Here is a 26,265-nt window from a genome sequence, read left to right as displayed (position 1 = left end):
AAATTTGCATAAAAGCAATGAAAGTAATTAATTAATTAAAACGCCCGTTTATTTGTGACAATAAATCGTACATGTCAATTTCCGGGGTACATATTTTGAATTCTAACACATCCAAATTTGTCTCTTTCAGCCTTTCCGTGATACGTTTCGTTCTTAACAAATTAAAATGAAAGTAGTTTACGCTATAATGAAAAACAAAACTGTAAATACTCCATGGTGACAACTGTAATGAAATAAAAAATGGCTGCCGTTCGAACCAAATAGCAATTGCTTCTGTTCTAAGTGAAAAGCACCTTTCAAAACTCACACGACTTCAATTCATTACGTTTACCACTTTTTCCTTATTAGATAAAAAATATATAATCTCAAATATTGGATTAAAATACTTTATCATATCTTTAAATCAATTCAAGTACATGGCAATTTAAAAACATGACACAGTCTGATGTACGTGTTTGGAATCTAACTGCAGATCTATTCTACTGATATGCATAAGATAAGAAGCAACGTGACAGTGTGTTGTCATCTTTAATTAATGTATTGCAGAATATCGTGCAGATTGCATTTTCATTCGGAAAATATCAAACTGAAAAAAAAGTAAGTAGATTATTAAACATATTTTCCAAAGATCATAATCAAAACAAATATATATCTTTTAATTTGCAATACGTATTCCTGTACCTTGAAGTCTGGTATTTTTACAAATATGTTTTTTGCCAACTCCCATACTGAAAGGAATTTAAAATCAAGTTTTGGTTGACACCAATTTTGGTCTAAAAACATTCTTGTATTTATACCTCTCATATTTATTTTAGTCCAGAGTGGCTACATCAATCCTTAGGTGTTCATATAGATCAAAATAAATGCTTAAAATCGACGTTTTAAATTCTAAAAAATCATTATTTTTTAACCACGATTACTTTCATGTGTGCGCGCGAACACCTTGATCTTAAGTAACGGTTCGTTCTCTCATGCGATTTGTGTAGGCTAATTCAATTCATTTGAACTTCTTTTAACCTGTCCTCTCTGTGTTGGAGTGGCTAAGTCAATACAACACTTCATGAAAGTATAGTCAAAGAAAACCCCCAAAATACTCTCCACGTCAGCATTGTACGTTTATACATACAGACAAGTGCAAACTAATAATGCATCACTCAAAATGATATATCAAAAAGTTTCCTTTCAAGCTCTTGACATGGACAGGGTGATTTGAAATTATTAGTTACGACTGAATCAACACCAGAATTCAACCAACTGATAATGTATCGGCTTCCCTTACAGTTCCATTATCCTGACTGTTAACATGAGATTGTCCCTAAGTGGTCGATCATTTTAACTATTGCCTCACTGAACACATATAAATGCCATCTCTTCCATTCAATAGCGAGAATCGAGAGAGCATATTTAAGGTCACATGTTGAAGACACACCTGAAACAGCTATACGTGTGGAATGGTTGAACAGGCTGAGTTATTCCCTAGTGAAGCCTGCACACTAAAAGATTTTTAAAAACGTATGCCGCCGTTTGTCTGCCAAATCGATACTGATGTTAAGTGAAGAGTAGCTGCCAAGTCGTTATGTTTAGAAACATATATCTCTTCTACACGGATAAATTTTCTATTAGTGCATCTTTTTGCTAAACAGTCTCCTGAACTTTTAAGATCTCAGTAGACAGACTAGTTCCATTAGACACAATGATGGCTCCACCACTTCTGTAAACAAACTAACACTGCAGGTGATCATGATCCGTTTCCATCTTCGCTAACATATATGTACACCTGTTTACTAATTATCTTTCCCTCTGCCTATTTCATTCTATTCTATATACTATTCTATGTACTCGCAAGTCAAAGTGTGTACACGTGTCATTTCTCTTTAGAGCACGTCGTTTCCTCGCAGCCTATTTTTTATCTTTCCATGTACCTGTCTGCCTGTCTGCCTGCCTGTCTGTCTACCTGCCTGCCTGCCTGTCTGTCTGTCTGTCTGTCTGTCTGCCTGTCTGTCTGCCTGCCTGCCTGCCTGCCTGTCATTCTGTCTGCCTGTACAGTCAATCTGTCTTTTGTATATGTCCGTCTGTCGTCTATCAGTCTATCTAGCCGTCTATCCATCCCTCCATACATCTGTCTGGCTGGCTGGCTGTCGGTTTATCTGTCTGTTCGTCTGTCCGTCCGTCCATCCACGTCTACTTTTTTGTATGGCTATTCTTTGCAAAATAGCTGAACATTACATTTACTGAATAATATAAAACGGAGAAAATTTGAAGAAAACTGCCATCAAACGGAATGGTGTACTTTAGCTATTGTCATTGCATTATTCAATATCGTGTGTGCTTAAGACAGTAGAAATGACCGTACAACGTCCAATTGAATTCTACGCCTTACATGTAAATGACCAGAGTTAGTCGTCACTGCAACCCCAAGCTTACAAATACTCATCAATTTGATACATTTGTTTCTAAAACGAGAGACAGATATCAATCACATTTGCCTCGTTTATGTCCACGTTAATGTCAACGTTGGTAATTTGTGAGATGTGTGTCTCGTATGGAACCATTTCCACGACACTATCTCTCTTTAGTTACTGTACAAGGTTCCTAAGTAACAGCAATAAAGAGTCTAATAGGATCATTCCATGCCAGTAAACAGGCAAAATCACTGAAAAGATGGATACCTTTATTTCTTCTCTGAATCGTAATCACAACCTGGGGTTTTATCCTTGTTTAAATATATACAATCGGACAGACAGACAGACAGACAGACAGACAGACATTTCTAAATCCAAAATACCTATTCAGCAGTAATCAGAATAAAATCTCAGTCAGTGAACGTAGAAACAGTCATCTGAATCAATGGGAAATAATAAGGAATGGAAAGTCTTCTTACAATCATAGGCTGTCATGTTCCTTTTATACTGAAGGATGTCTCTGGAGTTACATATTACAGACTTAGAGCTGTGTGCAAGAAAGCTTTCATACCACAGATGTGATGATAATGTAGAACTTGAAAACGTTAGGTAGTGATATTCTGCTTGATTGCTATAATATTATCTATACTGAACTACAAACAGTATAATCTTGAGAAAACAAAGCTGTACACAAGCTCTCTGTTGGTAATAGAATGATATGGTTGTATTTACAAAATGATTTATTTGCTCTTCAAATATTTATGGCAGGCAGATTTATTTATAATGGAAACAGTTCGTGACCAGATGTGTACATTTCGTTATTTTCTTTTATAAATGAGGAGATGCAGAAAGCCTCCCACAGAGGACAGATGGCAAAGACTGTGGTATTTAATTTCTCGCGTTATTATAGTTTTGTTATTTTCAACTTTGGCGGTATTTGTCGAGTGTTTTATGGTATGTATGTATGTATGTATGTATGTATGTATGTATGTAGGTAGGTAGGTAGGTAGGTAGGTAGGTAGGTAGGTATGTGTGTATGTATGTATGTATGTATGTATGTATGTATGTATGTATGTATGTATGTCTTCGTGTACCTCTCTCTCCTCCCTCCCTCCCTATCTATCCCCATCTCTCACTCTCTCTGTCAATAGGTGTGCCTCCCCTCTATCTCTCTCTCTCTCCCCCCCCCCCCCTCTCTCTCTCTCTCTCTCTCTCTCTCTCTCTCTCTCTCTCTCTCTCTCTCTCTCTCTCTCCATTATTCCCTTATTTGTAATTTATTTACTACAAGACATGCATATCTATCGTTAATCGTCGTGGCCTGTATATCAGAAATCTATACGTTTTGTTAGTCATCTACAGTCTGATAAAGTTGTACTTATAGTACTCACATCCAATATTACACTTTAATACTCTGTGTAATCATGACCAGGTCTTATCACAGTTTGTGATCGGCCTACAACACCTGCTAATTCTTAATATGGGTTGTGTTACGGTTCACCTACTATGGAATTGTTAGTTTCACTGTTAAGAAGTGCTCATGACCAAAGCACACCATTTGATTGTTTTTGACCACATTCCAAGGAGTGTAGGGTCTATGTTTTGTTAACACGTGTCGGGTACTCTACACCCAGCAACCATATTTTCAATAGATAGAGATCTCTATGGTTACTAGAAGACAAAAATTAAACAGAATTTTTGGTAATTGATCTGAAGTATAACCTGTAGCACCTTTTTCGGTCAAACAAAAAGTAAAGAATAATATTGAGTAACCTTCCATTAAACCGGCTTTGATATGAATATGTATTTTGGAATTTTTAATGTTCCCAATAAATGGGCAAACACATTGTACTCTGTCGTAATACAAGCATTATTGTTATGCAATCATCAATAACAAAGTACCTCTTTATGGCAACGTTTGTTTTCAGAGAATTTTATAAATTTTGCTAATTATTGGAGTCGAATATGACCAGGCATGTGATTGTTACGTTTGAATGTAAATTGGCCAAGTACTAATATCTAGCTCCATGATCACTGTTGTAAATGCCTAACATTTGCCATGTCTTTGTCTGCGATGCCTAATTTGCATATTCAACATTACGTCATCACATTGTTATAAACATATGTTAACCATTGTCTTATTAATGATTTAAGAATTACTTGGAAGTCGAATGTATAATTGCATTAAATGTTGCAACTGAATGCACGATAGGAGAAAAAATATCAAGAATATCAAGTCAAACGCCAGAGTACAATAAATTATATCGACAATTAGCATCCTGCCCACTAGGCGTCCGAGTCAATGTCCTTCTTGAGTTTTAAAATATCTTCCTTTTTTTACTTTAAAAAATCTCTTGTTGAAAAGTGCATTAGCCTCTACAAGTAAGAATTACCCTGCCACGCAAATATCAAACCGGAAGTATATATCCTTTCATTTAATTGCCGTAACTAATACGACAAGTGTTATATCCATACCTTATGATTTAAAATCAATATCAATGTTAACTATAGTTGACATTTTATAGTTAAAATTGACATCTTTCTAAAAGCAATTAAAATCAGTAACTAGAATTGATAATTATATAACGTCTGAACAGACAGCCAATTAAAATCAGAAAGTAATTAGTCAAAATTTGTGTAATCAATATTTAAATTAATTATAAATGTGTATACTCTATCATCTCCGACTAAAATGCAAATATTTTATTCAACAGCTGTGCCATTAGTGATGACGTCACAACTTTGAAAGAGCTGCTTAGTTAATTAGCTAACAAAACAACAATTGAAAGAAGGCACACAGACAAGTGACTGTGTGTAACCTCATGATCTATGGGAAAATGTCCCTCTCCCACACATAATATCGTTATTTTTTATCCAGAATACAGTCGACATTCGGGCTGTGGATTGGATGCGGGAAAAAACTCAATCTCCCTCCCAAAACAACATTAAAACATTAAAACGACATTATTACAAAAGTAATGAGAACATCAAAACAAGCAAACAAACACACAAGCAAACAAACAAACAAACAAACAAACAAACAAACAAATAAACCTACATACATACATACATACATACATACATACATACATACATACATACATACATACATACATAAATACATACATAAATAAATAAATACATACATACATACATACATACATACATACATACATACATACATACAGACAGACAGACAGACAGAGAGACTCATGATCCGTATATATATCTATGAGGCATATGGCTTTATTGTTTTGATTTGAATTAACACCGTCCAAAAATACGCTGACTACAGGATTTATTGTTAAAAGAACAAAAACAAAACATGTCGTTGCAAAAGATATTCTAACGACCAAAAACAAACTAACAAAATCATAAGTTACACGAAATATATCCATCAGACAAAATGCTTTATTTTTTTCTGATTGTGAAAAGATGATAATATTGGACTATGGACTGGAATCGAAAAGAAACCATGCCACGTACGATGAACTTACTCATGCGAAAAGTGTCTCTGTATGTTACTACAGTGTTTACGATTGATGGATATTGAGTATTAGGATGTAATCTGTTCTGTGAACCATGCTGAGGTGAAAGGTTAGGAAATTTATGGCTAAATGGGGAATACTGCTTGGAAAATCACCAAACATAAAACAGAAATGATCATAAAATATTTTTGCGGGGATTACCGACTCAACGGGTTAAAATCCGAGGAGCACGACCCCACCAATGATTCTTACATGTGGAGTTGTGAGGTTGTCACTCCTCTTATAGTTAACATCACCGCTGGTTTGATTTTTATCACTAACTACACGTAAATTCCCTCGAGTTCAAAAGTCGAGAAATCGGATTTTCAGTTTTTTACATTTTTTTGGTAATTTAAATTGCGATGTCTCTATTGGGGGGGGGGGGACGTACTCTGTAGTGAGTAAAACATTCCCCTCATGACGTCATCAACAGATGTCATTAAAATTCCCGGATGGGTGTTAATTCCCGGATGAGAGGACACTTTATTAGATTTGTTGGGTTTCTTTTGCGTCGTTAATGAGATCGATTTCATTACCACAGAATTGATTGTTAGTGAATAAAATCAATTATTGCTGAAGTCTAGCGACAAAGCAAGATGTAATTCCTCTGAGATGCTTTGGGATGCTGTCTGGGAGACGTCCAACGTCGCTCGTCAATTCTCGCAGTATGGCCTCACAGTTTCAGCACTCCGGGAATTATAATTTCAACACAGTCGCATTTTTTTACGGATCAATTATTTTTTAGTGTGAGAGTAGCAGCTAACAAGAATTCGTTTGCACGACATAGCATGCCGGACAATAATTACATAAAACGTCTGCCAGTGTACAGTTTCTTGAAAGCCGACAATTCCTGTGCACGGTTATTACTCCCATTTGCTTACGATCAATTTTGATTTCAAGGAGTGTTCATCATATACTTACAACCAGAAGTAATTACGTGTAAGAAAAGTGCTCTGCGTTTAACAAAATAGAAAAACGAATAGACACATTTAATATAGGGATTTAAAGGTCAGATTTAGACAAATTACAGGTTTTCAATCAGTCAGACGATGTGTTAAGTAGAACCAAATGATTTTTGTAAAAGCAAAGAAACAATCTTCATCTCAGTCAAGAAGTTCTACGCATTTATTGGAAAACTACTTAGCAATTGTTTGCAATTGTAGGGATATAACCCAAGACGTATAGTGATAGATAAGCATGTGCGAATGATTGCTTGTTTCATATAATTGAATTTACTCTTGCAGGCCAAAGCTATTTCCCGCCGAAAATCATTGCAGCAAAATTGTTGTTTTCCGAAACTTTTCGTCGCATTTCAACTTTGTTTTAGATGGATATTACAGAAATGACCAATATCTATGAATTGAAGTCAAAATATTTGGTTCAAAATAATAAGAATTAATAAAAACAACAACCTAAGTCTCCATTATGCAAATAAGTGCAATGGTTATTGGATGTGAGAAGTTTCAGGTACATTTAAATGAAAGTTTTCATCCGAGTGTGTTTCAATGATTATCCCTTTTATATGACCAAATGCCTACCTCTACAGTAAACAAACGTGCAATATTTCTCAAAGTCTGAATATTGGTGTTTTTCATAAGTCTTGTAAACTTGTCAAAATGTGGCTGGTTAAAGTAATACAATGGGGAATGAGCTATTTACGCTAAACTGCGATTTTTAATGCGATAGAAATCAGGTATCGATATCGCCCACAAATAAAATTTAATTGTGGTTTTATGTACGCATCTTCACCCAAGTAACAAAACATTCAGTGTCACTTTTCATTTAAACTGATAACAGATAAACCGCAACTATTTTCATCATCAGTCAGGGTTGTGGTTATTACTACAGCCACATTACGACACAGCTTAAATTGTTTGTATTGGAACACTGTAACAAATTGGTGCAGTGTACACAGGGGAAATTACAATAGACAGAGTTCGGAGGAATGATTCATGGCAGTTGACGTTTAAATACATCAATTGTATTATACGAACTAGGGTCTAGGGCCATTTTAGGATTAATGCCGATATCGCCAATTACAACATGTAATTAGCTGGATATCATTTGATAAGGTTGATTCAATTTCTCCTTTTCTAAATAACTGGATGTATCATGTCATAGTATAACGAAGAGGGGCATATATTTAGATTAGTGTCTGTCTAAGATCTGTCTGTCTGTCTGTCTGTCTGTCTGTCTGTATGTCTGTCTGTCTGTCTGTCTAATCGAACGTCCGTCCCTATCTATCTATCTATCTATCTATCTATCTATCTATCTATCTATCTATCCATCCATCCATCCATCCATCCATCCATCCATCCACCCACCCACCCACCCACCTATCTATCTATCTATCTATCTATCTATCTATCTATCTATCTATCTATCTATCTATCTATCTATCTCTCTATCTCTCTATCTATCTATCTATCTATCTATCTATCTATCTATCTATCTATCTATCTGTTCACCCACCAACCCATTCATCCATCTACTTACCTACCTACTTACCTACCTATAACCTTACCTACCTACTTACCTACTTACCTGTAGTTCTACTTACACATCAACCAGCCTACCTATCACACGTGCTGTATATTTCGTCAGTCAGTCAGTCAGTCAGTCAGTCAGTCAGTCAGTCTGTCTGTCTGTCTGTGTCTGTCTGTGTCTGTGTCTGTCTGCCTCCCCCCCTCTCTCTCTCTCTTATACATCGGCAACGTTGATTACGTATTCTGACCTCAACGATCTTAGTGAATGCAGTATATCAACTTAATGGATGTTAGAACAGGGAATGACTTTGTTATGCTAAAAACTTACACCCTGACAGTTACGAATGAGACGTCTGAAAATGAGACGTCAGAAGAAGACACACTCACATCGTTTACCTTTACAAAGAACATTCTTTTATAAATGTACAATACTTTCTAGATGTTTTACAGGAACAAATTATTCTTATATTGCTAATCTTAGTTTGAGTTGAAATATTGCTATAATCTGTCTTCTTACAGGTACAAATAATCTGTTAAAATCTATAAACAAATGGATTCATTTTACCCTATTTACAATACATCACATCTCTTAATGGACTTCTGTATTTTACAGCTGACTAATTTGCATAATTACAGACATTTACTATTTACGAGATTTATCGTCAACGAAAGTTCAGAATGTTATCAAATTTGATGAATATTTTGATGACACCATGACACATATGAATCATTGGTATGGTAGATGTGACTTGCATATTAAATGACTAATTTGCATAACTAATAATATTTATCAATTTCGTATGACATCATTCAAAACGTCATATGTAACTTGTCTGATGTGATCATTATATTATGACACCTGCAATATAGACATGATGGGCGTGGCTTGTATCTTTTAGGACTAATTCGCATAATCGTTTAAGCGATAAAATGAACTTAAATTCAACACAAAATATACTTATGGGAATAGATAAAACTGATCAATGTTTTTAGCAAAATGCAATTATATTGTTCGTCTAAACTGCACACAATAATAACGATTAGTTACAGTTGTGACTTGCTTGTTATATAACAAGCATATATATATATATATATATATATATATATATATATATATATATATATATATATATATATATACATAGATTTCAATATATACAAAGATGATCAATATATATATACCATTCTACCATTCATTGAATGATATAGAACTAGGCGTATTACGCTGGTACCATTTCAAATAAATAAAGTGATTGGCATATTATTATGCCATATTTTGTACCGATATTCAGTGTAACACACTGAGTGTGCTTTTTATTTTGGGTGTTTTGTCAAGAGAGGGAGCTAGTTGCATTCCATGCACTGGCAATTTCCTGTTCACGTGTACAGTAGACATAAGAGTCAAGCAGTATTCATTCTGTTGCCCATATAGTTCACATCTGTTTTGTGAATTTAGCTCCATTGAGATCATAGCTTTAGGTCAAATATCTATATTTGGATTTACTTCTGTAATTCCAATCTGAAAGAGTCACCATACATAGAGGAATACACTTTGACATTTGACCTCATCCCAACGAAAAATAGATTTACTTCATTTTTGAGGGAATAGTGTCCCTCTGAAACCCTAATTTTCGATCCAATTTATGTATTAGGAGTACTTTTTTGACATCAGTCTAAAATGAAACTAAGAAAGTGACCATAAAGAAGTAAATAAACCTGATATTTGACCTTGAAGACGATAATTGATTTTTGGCGCCATAATTTTAGATCTAATCCATGTATTAGGATCAATTCTGTTACTTCAGCCTAAAATAAAGTTGGGATTGGAACAGCACATACTTGAATACACCTTTGACCTATTCAAAATGACACAAATGTAATCAGTATCCAGGATCTATTTCTAACTATTTTAAATCCTTTTATATTAATTATAGACAAAAACATATCTAGTATTAGCAATCTATTATTTCAAAATTCAATCTAAAATAAAATTAAGGTGACAATATGCACATAAATATATATCTTAAACATTTGACATTTTTTGTGCATATGGATATTTTTGCACCAACATTTTGGGTGAAATCTATGTACCATGATTAATATGCTGCGAGTTTACTCAAGAAAACATGAGAACGGACAATATGTTTCAATTGTATTCTTGGGACGACAATTTTGGACGGGGAAGTGCTTGCTACTGAATTAAGAATAATGACTGAATCGGGAATAATATGTAAAATATTGACGGAACTCACTGCAACAGACTGAAATGATAAAAGAGGTGGAATAGAGAGACAGCCTTGATCTCATCGGTGTGTCCTTGACCTTAAGAAAGTACATCATCTTGTGAAATAGCAATGATGAAGGCTGAGTTAATGCGACTATGCTAATGCCTATTTACATGAGCTACAAAACGACAAGTCATTACAAATTTCCTATAGTACATTAACGAATTAAAGGTGAACAATTAGGCCTACTCTCATCCATTAACATAAATATTGATAAAAAAAAACATTAATAAATGGATCAATATTGATAAGATGTAATGTTAAACATTAAGTAATTGGTGGACATGTATTAGATATAGCTAACTATAAGTCTTGTATATCTGATGTACGGGGAAGTATTTATCGTTAAATATTTACAACCTTCGACCAAAATGGTTAATAATTAGTTCGTTGAAATGTGTTTCATAGCGCCATTCTAACCTGTCTCATATCAGTCTATCGTTGTTTTTTTCTAGTTTTGTGAATCATTGATTTAAAACAACACGGTGCTGAAATAATCCTGGTTTTACTATGTTGGTGTTTTACATGTGTAGTTATTGTACACTTTGTTGAATAATTTGTAAGTGTGTCCCTTTTTTTCTCTTTTTCTTTTTTCAATGTCGTACAAAGATTTCCTATTTTTCGGAACAATGAAGATATGTTGTATTGTATTGTATTGTATGGTATGGTATGGTATGGTATGGTATGGTATGGTATGGTATGGTATTGTATTGTATTGTATTGTATTGTATTGTATTGTATTGCATTGTATTGTATTGTGTTCCAGCAGTTATGAGGCAACATTGGTGCATCAGCTATGGAACATTCATGTTACATTTAGTGGTGTATGTAGGTGTGCATATTATTTAATTAATTGACGGATCGATCGATGGATTGATGGATGGATGGGTGGATGGATGGATGGATGAATGGATGAATGTAAGTTAGTTTAAGTAAATCATATGTATGTCATTTTCTATGTCAAGCTACAAATCAAACGTTTCAGTATAGCATACATGTATATTTTTTGCAAAATGCACAATACACAATTTGATTGAATAAAAAATAAGCACAATATAATATTCAATATATGATACACATACTCTAAATGGCGTATTAAGCTATCGCGTGTGCTTCGAGGTATATTGAGGTATTAGAGTGGATCTATTTGGCGGGAATTTACCTCATCGCAGTGTCGTCTACTTCGATTACGCTCCAATTTTGAAATCCCCACAATGACTATACATCTCTATATATGAACGTCGTTTCTGTGTCAGCACATACATTCTAATTAATGACGTCACTAATCATGATCGTGCAGTGCTTCCTTATACATCAATACTCAATCAGATAATTTTCACAGGGACAACAATTTTTTGTGTGATACATTATTCAATAAATAGAACGGTCTCTGAAGTCAACGTACACTCAGCGATAAGAATGGGTATTGACATAATGTTGCTAGCAGGTCACTCAGCTCAGTACTAAGAGTGACTCACTAATACACAACACTATTTTACCCGTTATTACAAGAACTACGTTGAAGTATTAGCTTAAAGCTATCGGGAATTGGTGTAACATATAAAACAAATTTCACAGTAACTCAAGGTGACGTACATTTTATGTCAACGTCGTCTGGCTAAATCCGTGTATTAAGTACGTCCTCTGAATAATATTAATCATTTTCATGCACACATTATTGGAGTTTTGTGGTGTGACAAATGATAGTGTCATTTTCTAATATGAAAAAAGATGATTTTGAATAGAAAAATATTCACTTAACTCGTCTGAGTAATGACCTTTTCAAAACGTTGATATAACTGTAAACGCACATTAAAGGGGTATACTTCTGTAACTTTCTAATTTTGGTGGTTACATTATAATATAGCGACAGAGCCTGTTACTTTATATAAACAGAGGCTGTAACTTTATGGTCTTTGGTGGTTGCTTTATATAGACAGACAGAGTTTGTAACGTTATGGTCTTTGGTGGATGCTGTATATAGACAGACAGAGTCTGTAACTTTATGGTCTTTGGTGGTTACGTTGTAGCGATACAAACCGCTATTTGAAGAAGGCAAAGTCTGATTTGGTATGGTTCTTGACTGAATGTCATATAATATTTCACACAGAAACATAAATATTTTATGCCAAATACTTATATATATCAAATTACATCATATCACTAGTATCGATTCGTATGTGATGTAAATTTGATATTGTGACATAAATATTTGGTTACCAATAAACTCGAACATTACGATATAGTCTGAGCCTCTTTGTGTGTATTCACTGACTTCTGTGTAGCCTCAGATAATCTTGCTGTACATCAAGTTCAGTCAACACATATGACCTCAGTTACGTCATATCCCCTTTAAAGTCTTAAAAGAGTCATTCAGGTCACAAAATGGCCGACTTTGGGTTAGATTCTGTTTCCGTAGTTCCTCTGCTCTACAACACCAACAACATGACTACTATATGAACGTTCTTTTAATTAATCTTTTGCAATCTTCAGAAAAATTTTCTACAAAAACAAAAAGTCACATATGTAATAAGGAAAAGAAAAATAGGGTGAAATCTAGACCTCCGTAAAGATGGTGTGTAAAGCAGTTTGAATTTCCCGTATTTGCATAGATTACCCTCAATGCCCTTTGTACATGTATACCCTTGTTTGCTTGTTTAAATATGATGTATTTCTCTTGCTCTAAAAAATTACGTCACAGAAGCATTTATACATATCTTCTAGTAGTAGTAATTGTTGGTTTTTCAGAGTAGATAATATAGGATATGCATTATAAGACAAATGACAATATTTTAATATAAATTGATGTAATAATAAACTTATGCTAGATTTGAAAAAAAATAAATTCTACAGCTTTTTGTTCTTTAAAGTGACTGATACACTTTTAGATATTATCGGGTTTTAGATATATCTAGTACCCACACGAAACATTTATAAAATATTAAATAGCTTTAACATAAAATTTATAATCCAGTCGTGATAAGTTGTAACAAAAGAGATATAAAAATGAAACCGGACACCGTTTTGTTGATGCTAACATAGTTGCTTGTAAAATAGCCATTACTCCGACGCAAACAGAAAGTTAACATTTGATATTTTCTAGATCTCTAGATCAGATTTCTTGTAAAGGGTAAACTATTTTAATCTCACATTCATGATTTATAGTCGTTTTGTGTATTCATTTCATCATACGATATGCGTTAGGACTTTTCCCTCTGATTGAACGGCTAAATCAATCTAGAATCGATTTATTTTTACCCATGTATTAAACTTCTGATTTGCTTCTCACAAATGTTACAGTGTAACGTATACACAGCTGTACAATGCGCGAATCTATTTCGCAGCGATAAGCAGACGATAAGTATAATCTTTCAGAACAATAATTTCCCGCCAAATTACATTTGAAAGAAGTTCAACATCTTTTTTGGTGAGAAATCAGCGTTATGGAAAGGTGACACTATAATCGTCTGCGTATATATTGCTACGCGTCATAAAGCTTCGTACTGTAATAGTTTGGGTACAAGATAAAGATACTTGAGTCAGGAAAATACGAAAAAAAATCATCACTGAAATGTATTTGGCTGGAGTCTCTTTATCTTATCCCCAAACTATTACGAAGCTTTACGCTCGCGCGGATCTATATTGTAGCAATACGCAGACGATTAATGTCACCTTTCCGTAACACTGATTTCCGACCAAAGAAACTCACATTTTCTTGAACGCTCTGACTGTCACACAAGTCTCTCTATCTTACACAAAATTATTAACAGATGTTTGCAATTTGTGATACTATTTCAGAGCAATGAGCAGACGATGAGTATCACTTTTCAGAACGATGAGATCCCGCCAAATAAATTCGAGAGAATTAACCTTTTTTTGACATTGCACCAAATTTATGCTAGTAATCTCCATTTATCAGTTAGTATGAATATTTTGATGAAAAATTGTCCACTTTGCCATGGAAAGCAAGCCCGGATATTGATTTTCGTAATGCGAGGTCGTTTCAATGACCTTGAAAAAATGATATGGTCCAGTTAAATTTCAATGAACACATGATGATAGTTTATTCACAATGGCCCTGTCTCATATTTTCAATAGATGGACTTAGCTGTCGTTAATACACTGACATCGTGACACTTGCATACAAAAATAGATACCTTTTAGCGGTTCCCACAGTCATCAATAGAGACGGGAAGATGCAGTTTGTATAAATTTGGCGTCTCAAATTTCTTGCGGATTTTAATCAAATTACAACGTCGTCATGGTCGATAATCAAGTTCATTCGATCAATTTTTTGACACAGTCTTTATTTTTGAATACCATGAAGGATTCAAATATGAACTTGACTCGGAATGGAGGATTAATGCTATGGGTTTGCAATTAGGCTTAATAAAAATTGTGTGGTTCCGATTACGCTCAATTTTAGAATAGATGGGGTAGGTAGATTTGTTATTTTATTTTATGTATATTTTTTTTCATGCGTGAGTGTCTAGTTCAGGTAGTTATGTTTTCCGTTGTTTTCCTAGGTCTCTGTGTTATTGGTTTCTTCCCATCAGATGTACAGCCATTACAGATTGGAGTGTTATATTGTCTTTTTAAGTTGATGTCAGTATCCGCATCCACTATTTCTGGTGAGACTTCACAATTTTCTCGATTTATTATTTTTTCTCGAATATGTAAAAAAAAAGTTTAGGGTCTGAAAAACTAGTTGGGGGTCGAGTAACCGGAACCAAACAATTTTTTCTGTAGGCCTTATGGTTATAACTCCAATAACTCCTCCCCTACGAGTCTAAATTTCCCCAATACACACTCCTAAACTGCTATCACGACGGTTGATCGGTTTGATAACATTACCAAGTAAAGATTTGATAACAAAAAAGAAGCGTAATTGAATTCCGAATTTAGATGACATGATACATATTACTTTACTGATGAGCCCCTGATAATTACACCACTTATCTCTGTTCAGTTCAGTCATCAAAATACTGATTTGATATGATGAATAGTCTGTTCAAACCTGCGACCACTTTTTCAATACAAAATCTCGTGAACCCTTTTTTTGTCAGGCCCTTCTAACCTTTCTACATTTCAAGTCCATTTTAGATCGAAATCATATATATTCTGACTTTGTAAATAATGTATTGGCCAAAGATAATATGATATCCCTTTAGAACAGCATTACTAATTCAGTGCTAATCCCCTTCGCGCCGAAATCATTAAAACAAATTGTCCTCTCGCAGTATAATTTTGCACAAATTGCTTAATTATTTGAACAAATTACCTCTTCCCGCCAAAATTAGAACAATTGTCCCTTCCCGCCAAATTATTTGAACAAATTACCTCTTCCCGCCAAAATTAGAACAATTGTCCCTTCCCGCCAAATTATTTTATAATGCATCTAAAAAACGAATTTTGATTGCATTTTTTTGTGATACAATAATGTAAGATATTCTCACCAGAACATTGAAGAAATAATTAGGTGTTTTTCTGAGGTTTTCGACGAAAGTTGACTTTATTATACATCATTAACGGGATCGCCGACAATTTGCTTATATTAACACATAAGCTTACACAGGATGGCGTTGAAATGAAAAAATAGAAACACTTTATCTATAAATTGTGCCGGTATATAAATATATATATACATGTACTACTAACCCACCAACAAATATTTAAATTAGAACACGATAAATGCAAGTAAACAGAGTATATAATATTCCAACAAAAAGAAGACATCTAGTATTCATACAGAAATTACAGCTAAAATGATGTTGGTTTGATGTTTAACTCATGGGACATTACGTTTTTGACGCAAAGATAGACATATATACTACAACTCTAGAATAGCTAACAATAACAAAGACACAACAAACACAGCGCTGAGGATCCTTTGTCCAACCGCGCTAAGCATAGCTATTCTGTTACAGTACAGTAAAAGCAGTACTGAAAACATACCACATGAACTTGATGATTTTAATGGCTTCAATATTTTATGTTCTAAACAAACAAACAAACAAACAAACAAACAAACAAACTAACTAACTAACTAACTAACTAACTAACTAACTAACTAACTAACTAACTAACTAACTAACTAACTAACTAACTAACTAACTAACTAACTAACTAACTAACTAACTAACTAACTAACTAACTAACTAACTAACTAACTAACTAACTAACTAACTAACTAACAAAACACATACACATGTAAGGTCTGAAATCCGAAAATATACTAGGATCTTTCCTGCGTTTCTCCAATATGAGAAATCGACGTGGAAACAGAAACAGTCCACAAAAGCAAACAAGCAAAAACTCCCACAAAAAGGTGGAATCTAGTCATGGTTTTAATGATATATATAAAGGGCTGACATTGACTTTGCAGAGTTGGGCCCATGTGAGAAAATAACGTAAAACGTCTAATTACAAATGGCGACCGTTGTCTTTATTTCATTTCTGTTAACCTGTACACCGTTACTTACAGAGCGTATTGACTTAAAATGAAATCTGAACGTCCGAAATGCAATTCCAGTCAATGTGAACGTGAGATGTATTGGAAATGAGAAAATGGATGACCCCAACCCACTTCAAACTGTATCCCCACGGTTAAAATCGACGTGAAAGATGATTGGGTGGTTATTAGTTGAAATGAAAATGTACAACGACTTAGACAGGAAATAACCGCCAACATGAAGACATCGAGTTGACGGCTGGATTGTCAATACCGTTTAATTCAGTTGTTAGGTTGAGTACTAGTGGTGTGTGTATAACTATTTCAAGCGTAAACTGCAATAAGCAAAACCTATGTGTTCAATTGCACATGGGATTTACACAGGGTACACTATAGGATTTAGTATTTACTGAACACATATAATACAAAGACTAATTTTTATACCGATAGACGTAAAAAATATTCATCTCCAATTTCAGATGTAACGAAAGACAGACAGACAGACAGTCAGACAGACAGACAGACAGACAGACAGACAGACAGACAGACAGACAGAAAGACAGACAGACAGACAGGCAGACAGACAGACAGACATAGAGAGAAAGACACACATGCAGACAGAAAGACAGACAGACAGACAGACAGATAGACAAATAGAGATAGAGTACATGTAGAGAGAGAGAGAGAGAGAGAGAGAGAGAGAGAGAGAGAGAGAGAGAGAGAGAGAGAGAGAGAGAGAGAGAGAGAGAGAGAGAGAGAGAGAGAGAGAGAGAGAGAGAGAGAGAGAGAGAGAGAGAGAGGCGTCGCTAGCTCATACTGTTAGGTATATGCATATACTATCTACAATTTGTGCGTGAATGCATCAATTCATATTCATCCCTAGGGTTATAGACATTAAACCATAAATTCCAAACATCTCAATCTCTGTCAGAACTATGGACACATGCCTAACGCATATTTACCGATCTCAACTTCAGTAACTTCAGTGTCAACGAGCTACAGAAAATAAAGCATCAACTTAACGAAAATTGACAACAGCTCGATTATGTCGTCTGCTTCAATGCCATGCCAAAATGGAATACTGTAAAAAGATGCATAAATCTTTCTCCGAATTCATTTAGCAGTCATGCATAACGTGTAATTGCACTGGCTCAGTATTCATGAACATATTACGATTTATGGTCTTAATAAATAGATATTACCAAATAATTTTATCATGTACAAAATTTAGATAGAATACACGATTTCAGATTTAATATGATCTGACTGCCGAGAAAAATGAAAGAGTAAGGAAAATTACGATGACACTATTTTGCTTCAGGGTCATACATATCATCTGTTGATTAGGTCACGTCTTACAAACTGGAACAAAATAGTTTACTGTGAAAGCCATTTAATTGTTGAAACAGACAAAAAGGACGATATATATATTCATATGTACTTGTTATAACACGAATTGATTATATGAATAATAGGACGTTGCAGCAATGTTCATATTTTTATTTCGCGGTGTAGAATATATTCCTGTCTTGCCAATGCAAAATAAAGCTCTCTTGGGAAATGTCTTCTACTATTGCCGCAAAAACGTATGGTGGTTTTACGACGATGGGATAGGAGTATTCTACCATTGCCGTAAAGGGGCCATGGATTTTTACGACGACGATGGGGATTGTGTTCTACCATTTTCGTATAGAAACCCGTTGACTTCACTTCCATGGAATGGAATGTTCTACCATTGACATGGCTTACCACAAGCAAGTAAATGCACCGGTGTTTTTTCGGGGGTTGTATCATCACAGGAATTCACACTGTTGATTGTTGTGTTATATATTGGTCAAAAACACAGTAAATATAGGGCGTACTTGTCTATTTGTATGGGCATCAGCGCTCTAAAATCATTGAGAATAAAATATTAGTTTTCTGTATCTTTGTTTCGAGTGACCATCGTTACTTTTAGTCTTGCTAAGGAAAAATACATCCATAAACCTATTTTTGGGAGAAATGGCTTAAAACTAGTAATAGTTATAGAAAATATTGAAAGTTTAAATTTGTTTAATTTTTTTAAGTGTACTGACTTCGTGTAGTGTAAGGTTTAAAACCAACATATGGCAAAAAGACTTATCAAGTTCCAATACACGTACGACCAAGTAGCAAAACGTTGAAACTTGGAGTACCTTTACGATCAATTAGGGAGCACTATGTATACAGCTGTAATTTCGCTTATAAATTGTGTGTTCCTTCATACTGAAATTGTTAGATTACCTTGGGATTGTACCGCCGAAGGTAAGTTTCATTATATTTATCGGAATGTCATTGAAAGAAATTGAAAGGAATAAAGGGATACATCACGAATCTCGAACGTAACGATTTAGATTTAGAGTTATTACAGCCAGTTTCACATAACCTCAACGAAACAGTGTGTCACAAAAATGTATTTTTATCTTGGTTCATACAATATTCGTAGACAAGTAGAACGCTTCAGACGTAGCCACACCGACTCTTTACAAATGAAAACAAAATCCAAGTAATTGATAGACTGCTACAATGTATTGAAAGTACTTGTGTTTTCATAATGTAAGAGCCAGCGTGTCTGAAGTGTCCTTCACTACCAATATTATATGAACCAAGATAATAATGCATTTGTGATATACATTATTTCGGAGAGGTTAGATGAAATGGGTTGCATTTAAGAACACGCAAGTGTGATTAGGGCAATGTGTTGTCGTTCTAGTTAAAACTACTAAGAACAATGACGCGAGAGATTATAGGGGAATTTTTGTTTAGTATACCTATAGAATGTGTAGTATTATGTTCTCATTCCCTGTTACTACTGTAACTGAATAGTAATACAACCCGCGAAAAAACACCACTGTGTTTGTTTGCTTGCTTGCTTGTAGTAAGCAGGAATAAGGCAAGTTTCATGCAAAGACATACAATGTAATGAGTGTCAGTAACTTATCAAAGAATAACCACCTCAGTGACCCGAATCTCATGACCCTGTTTACAGACAGAACACATGATCTGTTATAACATCGAGTATGCTTGTTACTGCCAAAAGTACCAAAGATATAAATAAACTGATAAAAAGCATTGCCTGAACCTACATCAAAGACACCCACTGTTGTTTTTGTACCAGTTGTATTGTTATTTTCACCTAATCTTGTCTTTGCATGAAATCTTTCCTTGGCTCACTTCACTCAAGTAAACGTATTTTTCGCGGGTGGTAACATTAAAAGGTGGTTAAGAGCTGCCTTCACTTATCGAACCTATCAAGTGAAATAGTTTTGATTACGTAATGTTATCATCGGTCATTAACAACTAAGCTGGGTAGAGTTTACCCCCATACTCCAAGGACAGAATTCATTGTGCACTCAGTTGAACATATGAATATTTTATCTATGTCTCGTTCAACTTAAGTAATAACCTTTTATGGTAGTAAGTTTATTCGCCATTTTGTGGTACTTATCTGTCGCTCATAATATGTACAAGGTAAATTCATAATCTAATGATTATGCTAATTTATGTAAATAGTAATGCATATGAACCATATAAATATGCTAATATTATATTAAATATGCAATAATATACTCCCAGTTGAGCTATAGCCAAATCGTAAACATTAAAATATTGAGTTGTGAGTCAACATCTCGTTAAGTTTGCACTAATGAATATGCTAATTAATATGCTAATAGATATGGTAATTACTAATGACGTCACAGTGGAAATGACAAGAGACAACGATGACCGATAAATCTGGCTGTGGGCTTTCGAGCATCGACGTAACATCTTTCCTGACTAATCAGAGGCGAACTGTATCACAAGGGACATAAAATCACTTTTAGAGAAAAAAACCACAAAATGATTGCACGTGGGATATATACATTGATGTTTGATTGACGAATGACTAAATTTCCCTCGTGTCATTTTATGTAATTACTGTGTGTCACATAGTTTTAAAGTTGTTATTTTAATTGGCATACTTTACAGGATGGACGTCTTTCGCCAACGTTGTTACATTAACGTCACTGCAAAACGTAGAACGATGTAATTAATAGACAATAATTTTATTTGAATTTCGAGGTGATAAATAAATGGCGATGAAATAATATTGAAACGATGGGTTCAGCCAGAGCTTATAGTGGGCTATAATAAGCACTGAACTAAAAGCTAGAACCTAGTATTGGTTTTTTTTTACAAATCCGGCGAGTTTGTCGATGACGTAGTCGAAATCGACCAGAGTTAGTGTCCAGTATATGAAAGAAACCGTGTATTGAAAGAGCAACCTGTATATGTACATGTAAACGAACTACAAACTCAAAATTCTCGAACCTTTGGTACTTCTATACACACTCCACTACACACGAATCTGTATTCAACACTTTTAGCACAACATTTGCAGATATGATGAAGAAAACGACTTCTTATTTGCCTTTCCTAAATGTAGAGGTCGAACTCATTAATATAACCACACCAAGATGTCGTAATCAGGTCGTTCTCGTTTTATGTCATGAAAGATAAATACATCTTTGACGTGATATCTGCACCGTGATGTAACTTGCAGATATATATATCGTATCATCTTTCAATTAAGAACGACTTATTCTACAGTCAGGACCCCTTCAACAAGCGTCTTCTAAATTTGTTAACCAGACCCACAAGGGAAAAAGACATGGTACGACGTGCATACGTACTAGATCCTATCTGTGCCGTGGGAGACGAATATAGATATACATATATGTCTGCCATGCTATTATGACATTTTACATAGTCACAAGCTAACGCGGCTTTCACATGCTAACTCAGAGACCACCGTGGCGCTACTAATGACGAATTGCCCCGTGTCTTAATGATGATAGGAGATACACTCAAATGGTGAGGGAAAGGTCGCGAGCTATGAAAACAGATATCCACAATAACCCGTGGAAAATTATGTACATTTAACAATTCCCTGCATGAGAGAAATTGCTGTTAAGTTGTATATGATGCATGTACAATAAAAATATATATGTAAATGGTTCTTTGCATTCTGCACTCTTTATGTGTTTTGCAGCTAATCGGCCAAGGTACGTTATAGACGCTTCGCAGCAGAGAAAGTGGCGGTGAGAGGTTTTAATACACATAGCACCAACACTGTGACGACTTTGAGACTGTAAGCCCGAGATGACATGGCTGTGTTTCTTTAAAAACGACACACGGCATGACAGCCAACTTACCTTTTTTGCTATTAGAACAGCCCATCCTTCCACTCACGATTTTGTATCTTCAAAACGTCCGTATTTTACCTCTTTGTTGCAGCTGACAGTGCAGCCTGCCGATATCCATTGTTTGTAAGCTGCGTAGTGTCATGGGGAAATGGCATAGACTCGGATCACCGGCACTGTGAGTATACATCCCTCTTTATGGTGGGTGAAATGACACCAGTAACGTAACACTGGCACGAGACAATCACCGCACTGATGGCCCACAATGCACACATGCGTACTAATTTGCATAACAATAGATGTTACCTCCAGGAAACCTTGGGAACCGAGTAAAATGAAATCGTAGAAGCCAATGCTTTAAGAAGTGAAAAATAAACATCTTAAGTACACGGTTTCTGGTTGCACTGACGCAGTAAACAGAAGAGAGAGAAAAGCGACTGGTCACAGTGCCGGCGAAATGGGTGCATGTCGATACTCGTTGACAAGAAGGTGAGATCATAGCACAGTACCTATACTGTGGAAATAGTCTGAGCATCGATTTCATTTATTATGTATACGGTACATGCACCTAACATGCAAAAATGAAAAAGAGGGGTTTTTTTTGCCATAGATTGATCGATAAATTTAGTCATTCACAACATGTCTCTCATTATTTTGATCCCATGGCCTTAAGGAATAATTGATGCAATATGGCATGTTAAAAGTGTCTTGTCATGTATTAAGATGACATAATTACTCAGTTATAACATCATTTAATCACACTTATTTGCCGATGGGTGATGAAATTAATACGAAAACACACTGTGTATATTTCAAGCTGTAAAATGACTTCGTCATGACGTCATTTCCGACTATAAAACCGTGACGCGACTAGAAATTCATGTAATGGAATGGAATCTAATTATAAATCATGGAGAACTGCAGATAAATTAGTTCCACAGATGTCATGATTCCTTCCATTCATCCATCCGTTCCTTTCTTCCCCTTTCCCCTCCCTCCCATGACCCTCATTCCACTCTCCCTTTCTCCCTACTACCTTCCATCCATCCATCCATCCATCCATCCCTCCACCCTCCACTCATCCATCCATCCATCCATCCATTCCTCCACTCATCCATCCATCCATCCATCCCTCCATCCATCCATCCCTCCACTCATCCACCCACCCATCCATCCAACCATCCATCCAATCATCCATCCAACCTCCACCCTCCCACCTATCCATCATTTCATTCGATCTAGCCACCCGTATATCAATTACTGTTTTAACCGTCCGTCATTATTCCCGGGTACCTGGGAACAAACATACACATACATACATACATACATACATACATACATACATACATACATACACACACACACATACATACATACATACATACATACATACATACATACATACATACATACATACATGCAAGCAAACAAACAAACAAACAAACAAACAAACAAATATAAACAAAGAGACGAACAATTTAAAAACAACTCTTTGTAATTAGGTCTCGAAAATGAGATTATACAAATGCTAAAATCTAACCTGCTGTGTTATTTTATTTTGACCATCTTCAATGCTTGAATACACAACATTTGTCATTCATTTGTATTCATAACATTGTCCTACTTGTTATTCATAGAGATATCTGCATCATATTTATATATACACATTTACAAACTAAGTGGTGTATCAATTCTGCTGCTACGTGTTATTAGCAACCCTGTCATTCTAACAACCATGTTGATGGTGACGTATCGATATTGATATGTGTCACACAGGTGGTGAAAAATCGATTCTTGAAATATAATCTCATGGTGTCACCTTGACCTTCTGGCTTCGTTGTAACATACCACATATACATATGAAACAGTGTTGAACATGAAAAACAGAAATACAGTGATATATACATACATTTGGCTACATTGGATATACTTTAACATGAAATAGAATTTCAACGATGTACAAGCATAGGTCAGATTCGAGCAACGATTTATAATTCTCGCAGGCCATTGCTTTGTACTGTGGCCAAATCTGTTTTGCAAAATTCTTGGTCATCTTTGTTGGTAATGTGCATTAGTCAAATAAAACAAAACAAAAGAACTGAAATACTACCACGTCACTCTCTGCCATATGTTGCTGTTATTTTACAAAAGAGATAATTCCCTATATCTGTTTACATACTGACATGTCAATCATCAGGTAAAATGCACATATGATCATTTCTCTTCCAGTTTGCCAGCGTCAAAATGTTTTCCCGTCCGTTGATCCAAAACGTGCATACTTTTGTATTTGCACTGATGACAAATTATTTATCCTTTTGTTTGCATTACTGTGTAGTTTCAGAATGTGCTGAGAGAGGGCGCTGTATGCATTCTTTCTATGCTTCGATGTACTGGTGGTAATTTTCTGTAGAGGTACTGAGTGCAGGCACAAGGAACATTCCTTGCTTTGTATGCCTTTACAGTTGACATTCAGTTTATATCTTCTTTATTTTACAAGCCCTTTAATAGAATAGTACGTTAGATTATATATATGTATATTCATATGACACAGGAAACAATCAATCCAATAGCTATATCACTTCTCTACGTGGTTTTGACAGCATCGCGTGACTTTCTACCCTTCGTAAACTACCCGGATGCGACGGAGGGGTGTCACAATGGATCTGAGACGCTATAACGAGTTCATTATCTTCAAATTTCAAATAGAATCAGTAACATATCGCCCAAAGTGTGAATTATTTAATTTGGTGCACTGATATGTTAACGGGTCCTGATGGCAGTTTTCGTACAATAATTGAGATGAAAGTAACGATTGCTTCAAATATGTATTGATTTTTTTCTGTGGAGAGTCTGTAACCTTCTCTCTATATAATATGACAGAACCTCATGACACGTGAGTGCAAGTGTGGTGTACTCGGGGTATTTGCATGTGTGCTTGCAGTGTTCTTTGCGGTCATACTGTCACGCATGTAGCGAGTGAAAGTGCAGCAGAAAACACTGCAAGCACAAGTGCAAATAGACGTGAGTACCTACACTGGAACTCGAGTACTCGCATTGCATAGGGTTCTGTTATTATCACATGTTTTTATCTAAAACGGCAAATTTCCTTTAAAATAACAAAAATGTTATAGCGATCACGCGATTTCGTGTATAGAGAACGATCGCTTCCTCGTTTTCATTTGCATGCAGGTATGCAATTATTGTTTTCGGTATAGCACTAGTATACGTAGGCACGTGCAACAGTGCAAGAACTCTCTGCAATAATGTAGGGAGCGCGTACGTATGTATGATGCGTGTTCTATATTTAAGTAGTACGTCCAGAGTGCGTTCGCTTGTGCGTGAATCTACTATTTATAGTAACTATATAACGTTCATGTGATGCTGCAAGATGTCAATGAACGCATGCATACTCCATGCCTTACTCAGTTACAATGATAAACATAAGTAATTATAGTATATTCATAAAAAAAGCAAGACCATACAAAAGGCCGCCACTCTGGATGTCTGTTTTGCCTGAATGTGCACATACACATGGCTGAAGGGATGTTGTTGTGATCTGCTGTGATGAAAACCACATAATTTGGTAGACATACAACTAACTGCTTTCCCGGCGGTGTGTTTGTTTTTCAATCGATGTATTGTTTCGCAATAGTCCCAACAGATGTTCGCATGCAATTGTTCTATCTACCATAAACATATGTTGGAGAAATATATCACCATTTATATGTAAAAAAAAAATTATGTATTTTTTCAAGTGAGGTTGTATAAAATATATCAAGTAAATAACAAAGAATCGTGTCATCCACAAATGCTATAATTAGCTATTACACCACATTTGTCAGTAATCCGTTTGTTTTTGTTATATTTATCGTCCGACGAGATAAAAATGTGATTTTTACTAGATATTTTTACGAGA

The 26,265-nt window shown here is 35.2% G+C and overlaps 1 protein-coding gene across 1 annotated transcript in view; it reads right to left on the bottom strand.

The window, feature by feature from the left end:
* LOC144445990 (neo-calmodulin-like) overlaps window positions 1-22,573 on the bottom strand; it is a 32,928-nt gene extending 10,355 nt beyond the window's left edge. The window contains exon 1 of the mRNA XM_078135654.1: window positions 22,362-22,573. Coding sequence (XP_077991780.1) covers window positions 22,362-22,386 — 25 coding nt within the window. The 5' untranslated portion in view covers window positions 22,387-22,573. The remainder of the gene's footprint in view (window positions 1-22,361) is intronic.
* Between the last annotated feature and the right edge of the window lie 3,692 nt (window positions 22,574-26,265).

Source organism: Glandiceps talaboti, chromosome 14 (assembly GCF_964340395.1).
Source record: "Glandiceps talaboti chromosome 14, keGlaTala1.1, whole genome shotgun sequence".
NCBI lineage: Eukaryota > Metazoa > Hemichordata > Enteropneusta > Spengelidae > Glandiceps > Glandiceps talaboti.
The sequence above is the reverse complement of the archived record's forward strand: the minus strand, read 5'-3'. Positions and strand labels throughout refer to the sequence as shown.